The following is a 13,485-nucleotide window of genomic DNA, read 5'->3' as shown; positions in this document are numbered from 1 at the left end:
ATTCAGTTTGGAAGTCCTCTTGTGTTGAAGGGTTTCTTATAATAAGTGACTCACTATAATCCTAATTGCGGTTATTTTTTCCCCTTCTTCAGGCATTCACCTCGCTAGGCCGAGCCTTCAGGCTTATTTCTCCACAGCGGGCTGCAGAGTTATATGTTTGGACTATATGATGAGAAGAATGCGCGCTCCCGCTCGCCGCGGATGAACTCTCTCTCTCGCCCCTGCGCGCGCCCCTGTGGTTCTGCTCTGGGAAACCCCGCGGAATGTAGAGGCGGAGCGCGCAGTGACCGAGAGCCGGGCGGGGGCGCGCGGGGGGAGGCGGAGTCACGGCACTTCTGCCAGGGCCGCCATTTTTGCACAGGGAAAAGAGACAGGATTGAAGGGATCCAGTTTCTAACTGTCGGCACAGATACGGACAAAATTATCGGGCTTTAACAGACTCCAACTATACGTTTGGATAAGACCGCCACGAGGCGAAACACAGGTGCGAAACAGCGCGATTTGTAACGCTTTGTTACACATCCGCAGTGGGGAGCGAAGTATTGTTTTGGTTGTGTGCTAGATCAAGCGGCGGGGTCTCACCCGAGTCCCCCGTGTCTCTATTCCCCGTTATCACAGTGGACATCAACGGTAAGTACCTGCCGAGATCCTACAGCTATCTATTTGTTTATCAGAGACGGCTGTTTGATGCCGCTGTCTAAGTGACTTGCTGAAGAGCGTCCCATCCTCGTGTAGATCCTGAAAGTGGCTTTAACGAGCTTGAATTTTTAGTTTGTTATAATTATAACACCGCTTTGCATTTGTCACCCCTCCATTTGAGTTATAAATCCCACCTGGTTTGTTTTAAAGAGGGCAAATATGAGGAGTGTGTGTGTGTATGACTTAATTTAGCAGCTAAGGTTGCTAGCTAGCTCACACCCTCCTTTAATGCCTCACAGAAGAAGAGATCTTAAATTGTAACGCTGTTTTCTTGTGATAGAAACCAGGAAAGCTGCACACAAGAGTAGCGGAAACTCGTTGCGTTGTTGTAAAGCTGCTAGCAACAGTCACCAAAGAAATGCTAGCAACTTAGCCAGCCAAAGAAAGAAACCGCTCAAGAATTCAATAATCTCTTTAGATGAAAAAAAAAGCTGCTGAAGAGCGTTTCTCGTTTGGTGAAGTCGTTTCTCACAAATGTTGCTGTTGCTCCCGCCACTCATCTACAACCCCGACGGCGATATATGCACACGTTTAAAATTATTTACACGTGTTTTGTTGTGCATTTTTTAGAGAACGAGAGGTGTGAGATGTTTAAAATGGCACTGTGTGCTCTGACAGAAGCTGCAACACTGCTTTTGTTTACACACCTCACAACTCCAGCTAACCGTTCCCTAGGTCCACTCTTACCCCATAAAAACACACTTCTGAAGCCTATTGACTGGAACTGACTCTTAGTAGTTAAAACCATTTAAATACGAGGCGATTTTAATCTTTTTTTTTTTTTAGGGGACTTGCGCTCTAATTGCTGCGGAGAATTTGACTTGGTGCTGCTTCGCTTAATAATGCGTTGACTTGGCAAAGAGGACAGAATATGAGCGCTTGTTTAGTGTCTGTCTGTCTGATGTGTTTTGTGTGGTTGTGTGCTGATAATGAGTGCTGGGGGGGAGGGGTTCAGGCTTGGTTCGTGTATAATCATGTATATAATATAATAATAATGTATAATCAGATCTGCTTCAGCTTCTCAAACCGGACCAGAACCGCGCTGCTTTACTTTACCAACGAACTGCGCAGTTATGACGTTTACCGCCAATAAACCGTCACTCGACGTGTTTTTGTGTTTAGGAAGATTTGTGTTTGATTATTTATCCTTGGAAATTTGATTTATGCTCTTATGTGAGGAAATTTAACGCTCCGGTGTATCATAATCGATACGCATTAGCATAGCAAGCTAACCAGTTAGCTTCACCGACTAGCTGTTTGTGAGGATGTTGATTAATTAACTAGTAACTTTAGACATGACGCGGTTGGTTTAGCGATGTAGATGTGCTAACTGATCATAAGGTTATTAAAACGTCAAACGAAGTCGTTAAAACGCACTTTCCCCTTTAAGATCATCTTAAACATTTTTGAGGCAAGTTGTGGTTAGCTAACGTTAGTCGTCGTCGCTAGCGACGCAGAAACGACGCAAACACTTGGTTCCAGCACACAAACAGCGTATTTGACACTTAGATACTTAAGCTTATGTGAAAAGGCGGGTTTCTTGTTATCTTGGCCGTTTTCTGTCAAATTTCAGCGAGTCTTCGAGCGCAGTATTTCCTCTCGGGGACATAGTGAAAATGGCGGATGAGTTGATGTTGTGGTAATGAAAGCCTCCACACCCCTCGATCAGCTCACACACACACCGCAGCGCCAACACACTGACCCACAGGCAAGTGCACAACACACACCAGAACAAACACAGGGCTGTGTTTCACCAAATATGATCATTGAACGCTTCAGCGCATAAACTGAACCATATGAGTGTGCTGGATGTGCAGCCTTTGTGCTAAATCTGGATAAACCCTCATAAATGTATGCAGACACTCAAATCTCAGCTCATTCATGAAGCAAAGTATAATAAACGACAAGTGATCTGTCGATGTGGTTCAACACAAGATTTCCCCCCTTCAAAAGGTTGTTTTCATTGGGGATAAAAAGATCATTGTTGTCTTTACTACAAGTTAAAGTGCTAAACATGAGACAGGTTTTGGCAAGATATTACACTGGAATTAAGTAAAAGTATAAACATGCAGCCCTTTGTGGAAGGAACAATAAGGGATTTATTACTCGCTCATCTTTTGTGTTTCATAGTAGCACAAAGAACAATTTTAATCTAGCTTTAAACAGCTAATCTTGTTCCTCCCTCGTTTCACAACACAATGCATTCTAGGCCTATGGGTGGTATGATGATATATAGTGTTGTCACGGTACCAAAATTTCAGTATTCGGTACCAGTGAAAATCCACGGTTTTCGGTACCAAAGCAAAATTGCTAATTAAAAAAAAAACTTTAGCACTAAAAATAAAACCAATGCCATTCATTCAGTGGGAAGTCGTGGCCTAATGGTTAGAGAGTCGGACTCCCAATCGAAAGGTTGTGAGTTTGAGTCCCGGGCCGGCAGGAATTGTGGGTGGGGGGAGTGAATGTACAGTTCTCTCTCCACCTTCAATACCACGACTTAGGTGCCCTTGAGCAAGGCATCGAACCCCCAACTGCTCCCCGGGTGCCGCAGCATAAATGGCTGCCCACTGCTCCGGGTGTGTGTTCACAGTGTGTGTGTGTGTTCACTGCTCTGTGTGTGTGCATTTCGGATGGGTTAAATGCAGAGCACAAATTCTGAGTATGGGTCACCATACTTGGCTGAATGTCACTTCACTTTTCTTTATACTTATTTACAATTGTTTAAAGTTTTTCTACAAGTTATATAATTATGAAAAACAGTAAACAAGTTTCACCCAAATTTAATTTGTCTTTTAATTTATGAAATTTAAACACATTTTATTTTTGGTACATAAAGGGGATTTGCTATTAAAATTAAAACATGGAAGAAATATTGTGATTTATTTCTTTAAAAAATAAAGTTTTATAAATTTTTTCAACAGTAGTAGCAGTATCACATACATTTTACTAATTAATAGTAATATTTCTAGCACAATACCTTTATGTAAAAATTAACTTTGAGGCCTAATGAATGCATATTTGTAATTTTAACTGAACTTAAGACTGGTGATGCTTTCTGGTCATTTATATTTTTGGTCATTGAGGGTTTCTGTAAAAAAAATAGTAGTAGATCATATTAATTCTTATTAAAAGATAATACTACTACTAATTTTACTATCATACTAATGTATTTACAATGCACTATGAATTGATGAGCCGCTGGGTTCATGAATATTAATCACGTTGTCTGCGTTCGGTCAAACTGATTTGCTGAAATCAAAACAGGGACGGTACTAGATCAGCGCCAGCCAATGAAATTGCTGTCTTATGCTTGTTCGAAAATAAATATGAATAATTCTAAATGAACTCCATTATTTTGACTGGAGAAGACAACAAAGAATAGTTTACATATAGCGTGTCGATTCAGTGTGGTAAGACTCTCTCTCTCTCTCTCTCTCTCTCTCTCTTTGCATGTGTGAGAAACGCTATCAGTAAAGCGATGGTGAGTCGTGCGCCCTCACAAAGAGTTTACAGAGCATCAAATACAGGTGCGCTGTGCGTCCATTGAGATGAACTGAAAAGTTCAGATCGCTTGATGGAGAGAGAACTCTGAAGCTCAGATGCTGAAATTAATGCAAGTGTCCTGCGCTTCAGTCTATGTAGTAAACAAACCCGCACGTCTCTGCCATTCATTAATTCACACAGAGACGCGCAGAACACAGATTCATATTTCAAACAACTTTTACGGATTAACATTTACAGATACTGGTCCATATGGAGATTTGATTAGATTAATTTATGCTAACTTTGACAAAATCTGTGACTGTCCATATTTAAATGTAAGTTTAATTTTCATCACTGGATTTTGAGATTCCGTCCTCGTTTTCTGCTTCGCGGAAATCATAGCGCTGAACCGGGTTTGAACGGGACCAGAGTTGGGAGAAAGAAAAAAGATGTTAAAATCGCGAAAAGGTTGTGGGATTTATAGGGATACGCTAAATAGGGATGCCAGGGACCGGTATGTGGACAAAATCGGCACTATTAACGGTTTGGATCCATATGAAATTCCCAACAAATAGTGGAGTACCGACAGAGACTTGCTGCCGCACTTTTGCATTACAGATATCTTCGGCTACCTTGTTTGTTTTGTGAGCGCCTACATTTCAGAATAGTTCCGAAGCTACAAGTCATTGAAGTCTCATGTACAGTTCACAAATGGATGGGTTCAGGAGCTGCAAATCATAGAACCGGAACAGTGGCATACAGTAATCCAGTAAGCTGCGCTCTACCTAGCTGCTAGTTTAGTAACCGTTAGTGCTAACAACCATTCACACATGGTCTTTTAACAATTTGTTTCAAAAGTGTAGTTATTAGCGGTCAACCCTCCCGTTTTTTCCGGGGTTCTCACATATTTGAGCTCTTTTCCAGCTGTCTTCCCGTTTTAGTATTTTCCTGTTAAATATCCCGTTAGCCCTTTAATCGGACCTGTCAAGTCTCTGTGTTGTTGTCCTGTTGCTACTCCTTGCCCTTCTAGCGAAACAGATGTTTTCAAAGCATCATTTTGCTTACTTGAAAGCAACCTTAGCGTGATGTTGGGCTTTTTAAGATAGCGTGGTTGTTGTGAGAGCACGATTTCACGCCAATCTGTGACTAAAGTCACGTTAGACCTAGCTTCACAAATCGCTTAACGTTAGTTAATGCAGCAGTTTTGTAGTACGAATTTTTGCTGTCAGCAGAGGGATAGCAACAAAAAGATGAATGTTGAAATTTCCCGTATTTTGGATGAGTAACCCGAGAAATTTCCCTTATTTTCAATGTTGACTTAAGCTATATAAATGAATATTCAGATGTTATGGTCTCCGTGGTCACGCCTCCAAGCAGGAAAGTGGTGTAAAGTTAATCCATTCTCATTTTATTTTCCCCATGGCGATTATGTGTTGCGCAATTACACCCCACAATACATCAACGGTTTACCATGGTTGAAATAGATTTTTAATTAATCAAATTAAGACACACAGATGAGAGCGAGTACGTCTAAACACTGCGCAGTAGTCAGAGTAGCAGTAAAGGAAGCTATCAACGTGGCGGCCACGCCAAGTAATGATGTCCCGACGCCCAAGCCCTATTCCACCGCATGTAAATAGTGTTACACAAGTGCTTACTATGTTACAACAATAAAGAAATCATTTTAAAATAATAAATAAACATGAAAAAAACTCAATGCAGTTCTTCCGTTGACAGAATGCGAATGAGTTCTATTTCACAGCTTATTGCGCTTGAATGTTCAAAATAATAATATTTTAAAAACGTTCAAATGCACACAAAATGCATTTAATGTATTAAAGACATTGCAATGTCTTTTTATTATTATATATATTTTTTATTTTTATGTTCTATTTTATTTCTGTAGTATTTCTTACAAACTTGAAGCAATAGGCTATTTGTTTCATTTCTATTTTTCTTGTATTGTACTTCTATTGTTATTAGCATCTTAGTTTTAATTCGTAATAAATAACAAAAATAGCTTCATTGTGAAATGAAATCACTCGTATTGTGAAATAAGAATTTCATCATACCACCCAAAATTCTTTTATGACTTAGTTTACTTAAACCTTACTGGAAATTCTTGACTATGAAAGGAAAGGCTGTGCAGTACCAGAAACCTAGATGTGTTCACTGCCTCATAAAGAATGAACAGGAAATGAGATGTTTCTAGAACTCACGCACAACCATCTGTATCTTAAAACTTCTCTGCAATAGCAGTTTTAGTTAAACGGCCACACCAAAGAGTACAGCTTTATCTGAGGATGCTGTTGAGTTTACCGCAGTATTGAAAAGAGCGCAACCCACGCAGCTGTGTCATATTTCTCTCATGATTACCGCTCCCTCCCGCTGGTCAGCAGGGAGTTTACCGGTCCAGAAGAATGTGGTTATTCATCAGAGCGGTTTGGTGGGGTAAACATGGGCCTTGATGCATAATGAATAGACGATGATGCTGCAAAAAGGTGATCTTGATCTTGGATGGGAATCAGGCAAGTGACTGCTCGTGCGTCCACTGATAGCACCCCATCGGGGTTTCGGTTATCCAGAGGGTAAAGCCATCACGCCGCATATGAATGCTGATGTTTATGTGTTTTATCACACTTGATGTGTCTGGTTTCTTTCGCTCGGCCTGATGCATGTGTTATTGTAGCTTTTGGGGGCAGGTAGAATGGCTCACAGGGTCAAGCTGTGAGATAACTGCTGTGACTCGATTGTTTCTCCTTTGACATTGACAAAGACCCCCCCCCCCTCCCGAGCTCTCCTATCACCTCACATCCACTGGCTGTAGCAGATTAATGACTGTGGAAAGTTTGCTGAAGTTCACCCATATAACTGTGTGAGCGCACCACTCAAGGCCTCGTCCTATGTAGCTTACGTCAATGCTGTAAATGTGTTTTCATCAATAGAAATCACTTACTTGCTGCCTTTTGTTAACCGCAGCGCTGTTCTGTTCCTATAACTTTTGGCACTATGGTCCTGTTTGGAAAGGCTTTCCATAATAAAAACCAAGGCGTTGCTCCAACAGCCTTTTCAAAACGCCAGTTTGTGTGTAGTTTTTGTAGAAGCCAGTGATATGTGATGACAAATACATAAACTTAGCCAAACTGTGAGACTGGCCTCTGTGGTGCAAACTTTGGCAGCCACGGGTGAGATGATGGTCTGAGACACTTGCCAAACACATGCTTCGGGACCCTTTTTATTCAGGACAGCACCATGGCTGAGATTCAAGATGGCCATTAAGAACGGATTCGTCTTCTATTGTATAAATGGCAGTTTGCTTCATGAATACTGTATTTATGTCTTTTTTTTTGCGTTGAAAAGCTCGAACCTATGCTTGCATGTAGATAACGAGAGAAGCAGACCATGTACAGAGCACGCTTTGGCTTTCTGATTGGCGTTTCCTGTAGGTGGAGGTCCAATCGTTGGCAGTGTAGTGGTGTGACATCACAGTGAGGCTGTGCAGCTGTGTAAAGAGGATTGAACATCTGCCTACGCACATCAACACACAGCACCCAACTCTGACAGCGACACTAGAGGGAAGTGATCCACGCCGAGAATGGAGCAAATGTGAGCTTAGCTGCACAAACCTGCTTAAACGTAGTGCATTTCAAACACACTGTCGTCTTTATGGACGGAAACACGGTGGATGAACTTGAAGAGTTCAGAATGAACACTCAACGGTCTCATGCTTTGCATAACCTGTCTTTTTTTAAGGTCATTGCATCCTAGGGATGCATAGAAAGGTTAAGTTTGCATGTGATTTTTTTTTTTTTGTTCTAGGACTTAATAAAATTCTTATATATTCTATTATTTTGACTTTATTTCAGAAGATATCTGCCTGAAAGATTAAAGCATGCAATTCCGATCAGCACAAACAGCTCCGAAGCTGCTTCATTCACCATCCTGTCTTTGTCAGGTTGTCACGTCACACTCGCATTCTAGCTTCACTGCACATGGGTGACTCTGCTGTGTGTGTGTGTGTGTGTGTGTGTGAGGCCATAGGCAGTGTCTGTTTGTTCTCTGTGTTGACAGAGGGATGGAGAAGTAAAGTGCTCCCCCTCACCCCACCCTCACTCAGGAGAGGTGAAGGTTATAAAGAGAGAGAGAGAGGCAGGTGGCTCAGAATCGCAGTCTCAGGTGACGCATCTATGCTCACGTCGCGCACACCGGGACACACACATGCTAGAAACTAGACTAAACACACTCCAGAGCCTATCTCCGGTTTTCTAAACTTGTATGAGATGTAAAACTTATAGCCCGTGTTTGGTTGAGGTGAGGTGTGATTAAGCATGTATGCTGGTAGCTTGTTCCATCGGGAGGTCTGTATTAGTGCCATAAGGTCACGTGAGAGATGTGCAGGGAGGAGCTGAGGCTCAGGTAACCTGTTTTTGTTTGCTGGCTGTAACCGAGCGCTCTCAACGGGCCCTACTTACATGACAGGTGTCCCATAGAGCAGACAGGCATGGGTGCAGCACCTCATCCTACTCATTTATAAACGTGTGGATGTTATTGTGGGGTGTTTGTGATGTAATGGTGCGAGCTAGGCATGAAATCATGTAGCTGTGCCATCATGAAGTCCCTGACTGTCCTTTTCGCCCATGGCACTATTGTGACTGACTGGTTTGACTCCTTCACATCCATTCATGTGCATACTGCAATACTGCTATTAAATATGAGGGAGGAAATTTGTCTTTGTTTGCATTGGGGTTTTAGTGGTTTACTAAGGCTGATATTTGAGCAAGCCAGCTTGAAATGAAAATTTATGCACTATATTTATGTTTCCTAATGGGTTGTAATTACCTTGCTAATTTATCAAGTTTTTTTGACCTTGTAATCAAAAACCGTATTTAGGGTCCAGAATATCTTCATATCGTGCTAGTATGTATGCAGCCACATATTTGTAAACCTCTCAAAAACGACAAGCAATAACCTAGGATTGTAGCTGTGATTATTGCTATGGCAAGCATCTTTCATATCTCCTTCAGAAATTATAATGATCTGGGTTTCTTGATGAAACACGCTTTTCTAAATGGGGGATGTGCATCATTGATTTAGTTAGTCATCAGTCATCCTCATCTAATTTAAGAATGTCAAGTGTGCTCATTAATGTTTGTTAGAGAGGCTGAGATAAAATAAACGCCCAAGACATGTCCTTGCTTATTGGCCCGAGTCAAAAGAGCCCACCCTGAGGTCTCTATGATATACTAGCCTCTGGACGTGGCTCAGGTCTGTCAGGATTGGTGTTTAGCAAGTTTGGTTTAATGTAAAACATTGCTAATAAAATATGGTATTCAAGTAGACGTTTCTCTCATCTTCAGCAGCTAAATCTGGCCGGTGGCCAATATTGTTCTCGGATTGTGGTGTATTTGTGGCGCGAACAAGGTGACACGACCTTGTACCTCATGCATCTTTATCAATGACAGTCAGGAAAAGCTTTGCACGTTGTTGTTTTAAAGCCTCAGTGTAGCGTAGGCTGCAAGTGTTCGGAAGCTATTCTATTTCCATCTCTCCCTGCTGCAAATCAGACAACATGAACCAGGAAAATGACTGAGGGAGAAACGGGGAGAGAAAGGAGAAAACATGTGTTGACACTCCTGCATGAGTCTGTGGGTTTCCCTGCCCGCTGTAGCGCGCTGCCGGAAGGAGGAGCTTCCCGTACCACATTGTGTGCATACAGATAGAGGAGGAAGAGCGCTTGGATTCAGCTGCCCATTTCTGTGCCAGAATTGCTTTCTCATCTTCATACCTGCGATGGAGAGCCACTGGAAGGACAGGACCGAGAAAAGCAGTATTACATGTGGTGCATAACAATACGTGTGTTTTATATTTTAGTTTCGAAAGCTGCTTATCTTTTTATAGGCTCTTTAAATGGCTTCTTTTTCCTCTTGACTATTTAATTGGTCTCGAATTCCGCAGCCATCTCCCCCCTTTTCCCTCCCTAGTCAAGGGTTTATAGGAAGTGCAAAGAGGAGGGATAGAAATCCGGGTAGGGCAGGGGAGCGTTTTTCTTTCTTTTTTCCTCCCTCTCTCTCTGGCTGTGTTCCTCTCGAGTGGCAGGCGGTTCTACTAAAGGAGATGGGTGTCGGAGGCAGTCTGAATGCTCTGATTTAGCCAGGAACGCTCTACTGTACTAGATTTTTCCACACCTCCCTTTTACAATTGCAAGTTTTTTTTTTTTTTTTTTTGCTGAATATGTGTGTTTTGGGGGGGGGGGGTACATTTGGCTGTTTGGAGAACATGTGATGGTTATCTGTGTGTGTACAGAGAGGCAGTGCGCACGCGTGCATTCCTGAGCAGTGACGGCAGGGTTGCCTTGCTGAGACCAAGAAGAACAGTCTCTGTGTGTGAGAGCTGGAAAGAGACCACATTATGCTTTCTAAGGGAAATGGGGTTATTACACAACACAGTGTTGTCTCTCCCTTGTCTTTTCCCTTTGTTTGTTATGCTTTCATGAACTTAAGCTCTGTTCCAAAACATAGTAAGCTGCCTACGTAGGGAGCGTTTTGGGGCACCTGTGGTCAGTGTGTCCTACAGGATTTAGTTTTTGAAGAATAGTCTCCATTCCCCCTTTCAACGTATTACATTTACTACATACACATTGTCATGTGAACAGCAAGTCAGTAATTTAACTGTTTTGTTTTGTTAGCTTATATTCATGAATATTGGCATTGTAATTTTGCAGTTGTTCTGTAAGATTAAATATATTAGAAATTATATATATATATATAATATGCTTGTTAATATTTCTTTATTGATTTGTTTTTATAATATATTAAAAATCTAATTATTATTATAGAAACATTGAATGTATTCTATTTAAAATAACGGACTGGCTTGAAACAGCTGAATTAAGAGAGGGTTTTTACATATATAATTGAGATACAGAAAATGCATATACTTCAGTGCAATTAGTTTTTATGTATGTGCTCTGTATTTTGCTAACATCAAAACTTTATTCAAATCAGTTGTGAATGGTGCCTCCTGGTCTCTATTTGTGTGGGCAGCCATAATGCTTCTTATGTATAGCATTCCAAATCAGTCACTTATTAGGTTCCAATTCATTCAGGATACAGCTGCCTGTGTAAACAAAAGACAGCAAGACAGTTCACTAGATTTGGAGCAGAGCTATTATTTCCTGTGCTTTTCCAAGAACTGTGAAACTCCATTCATTTTTCACAGCAGTCGAAACATCCCCAATATATCAGGCCCACTGCATATGTGAAAGCGACCTGACTTGGCCAAAAATGGGATAGTTATAGTTGCCTACAGAGTAAATCACACACCAATAGACACCATGTTGTCAGATTCCTATTGATTAGCCCCGAAGCCGACAGCTGTCACTTCTGCGTGTCTTTGGACTGCCTCTCTCTAGTCTTTATGGTCTACATAGGGCACATCTCAAGCACATCACACACAGTTTAGGAGTCTGTTCTTCAACATCCCGCATGTGCAGATGACCGTCTCATTGAAACTTATCTCCAAACAGTTGGCAGAAGACATGCCACCCTCATAGTGAAGTATAAGTGTGTGTATTTAAGGGGCATGTTAAGACTGGTCAAGGTGTGTGTTGTGTGCGGGCATGCAAGTCCATGTTTTGTTTATTTGCAGTGATCTGGATCACAGTGAGGGCTAAAATTGTGCGCGCACGTGTGTGTGTATACTGACATTGATTAGTAAGGCGAAGTTGTAGCACAGTGCTAGATTTCCTCCATCCTGTTTTCTGTTTTGTAGACGTATAGTGTTGCCAAAATCCAGGTTTCATCCGTAGACTGTATCTCCCAGCATCTGGCTCCTCCTCTAATCCCACTTATCACCACAACACACACACACATACACACATACTTTAATTCCTTTGTCACCACCCTGTTGTTTCAGGGGAAGTATGTCGGTGTGACACATTTAGCCCCTCTGACCAGGATTAAAACCTTGCTTTACAAGGGAAGCCACTGATTGTCTACTGCGGCTGTTTTTTGATGTCAGTCAGTGCCTGTTCCCTTCTTTATCCACCTCTCTTCGTCTCCCTCTTCTTGACACATACAAAGCTTCATCATTAATCTTTCCATTCTTCGTTTTTTGTTCTTTGCCTCCGCCTTTTGCACAAAATAAATCCTCTCGCAAGCAATGCAGCAACCACACGTCTCTGTGCATGCTCAAGATGAGTGGACGTTTATGGATGAGAGCGGAAAATATAAAAGGCCGTCTCCATGTTGTATTTCCCCTCTCTCTCTCTCTTTCTCTCTCTCTCTCTCTCTCTCTCTCTCTCTCTCTCTCTTCCTCCTCTACTTTCATGGTGGCTGCGACCAAGCATGCAACTGCGCCCCCTTGAGCCGCTGCAGAGTCACTTCACCTGTTTGTTGTTTCTGCAAAGGTCGAGCTCTGTTATTGGATGCGGTTTTGCCACACAGTCTTCACTTCCCCTCCCATGTCTTAAAAAGGACATGTTCAAACACTGAATTTTTTTTTTTTTTTTTTGATGGCTAAGGAAACTTACCCAGATCAACATGTTGAAGCACAAACCCGATCTTTAGTTATTTATTTATAAAAAAATATATAAATAACAAGTTTATATATATATATATATATATATATATATATATTAGTATTCCTGTTAACCAAAAACCTTGATGTCTGCAAGAATAATATCATGCCTCTGGGCCATCCATGGCCTCATATTTGTTTTATGAATCATAGTTACATAGTCACATCCTGTTTACACCACTAGCTGTAGTGACCCAGGTTTCGTGATATGTCTGTGTGAGGTGTCTATGAATGTGCCCCCATCACGTTTTTATTGCTCTGTTAGTGTTATATCTGATGTAAAGTTGATTAGCAAACTTTAAAAGTGATGCATCTTTTTCCTCTGTCTTTTTGCAGGCCTTGTGGATGCACTTAGATGTGTGCAATGAGTGCTGTGGCTGACATGCCTCAGTGTTTTGGATTGCTGTGCTCTGGACTCGGTAGGACAAGAGACTCCCAGCACAGAACGTCATGAGCGTAGTCATCCCAGTAGGGGTGGACACGGCCAACACCTCGTACCTGGACATGGCTGCAGGCTCAGAGTGAGTTTTTCTCTCTCTCTCTCTCTCTCTCTCTCTCTCTCTCTGTCTGTGTCCTTTCATATTGACTCATCATTACCTTTCGTTTCATTTCGTTCGTTTTCTGGTGGCATCAGCAGAGTGAAACACATCTGTAGTCAGATTTTTCCACCAACCGCTTCCGTTCTCTCATCTATGTGCTACTTTCTCATCAGAAACATGCTCTGCT

The 13,485-nt window shown here is 41.7% G+C and overlaps 1 protein-coding gene across 8 annotated transcripts in view; it reads left to right on the top strand.

Moving 5' to 3' along the window:
• The window catches only part of kmt2e (lysine (K)-specific methyltransferase 2E), a 36,439-nt gene that overhangs the window by 5,485 nt on the left and 17,469 nt on the right, over window positions 1–13,485 (top strand). For 4 of the 8 annotated variants that reach the window (XM_059505408.1, XM_059505406.1, XM_059505407.1 and 1 more), the window contains exons 1-2: window positions 317–630; window positions 13,096–13,280. In XM_059505408.1, coding sequence (XP_059361391.1) covers window positions 13,210–13,280 — 71 coding nt within the window. In that variant the 5' untranslated portion in view covers window positions 317–630; window positions 13,096–13,209. Of the gene's footprint in view, window positions 1–316; window positions 631–13,095; window positions 13,281–13,485 lie in introns of those variants that run through there. The other 4 variants (XM_059505410.1, XM_059505409.1, XM_059505403.1 and 1 more) reach the window with 3 other exon arrangements.

Source organism: Carassius carassius, chromosome 22 (genome assembly GCF_963082965.1).
Source record: "Carassius carassius chromosome 22, fCarCar2.1, whole genome shotgun sequence".
Lineage (NCBI taxonomy): Eukaryota > Metazoa > Chordata > Actinopteri > Cypriniformes > Cyprinidae > Carassius > Carassius carassius.
Note: the sequence above shows the minus strand (reverse complement) of the source record. Positions and strands in the feature narration are given on the sequence as shown.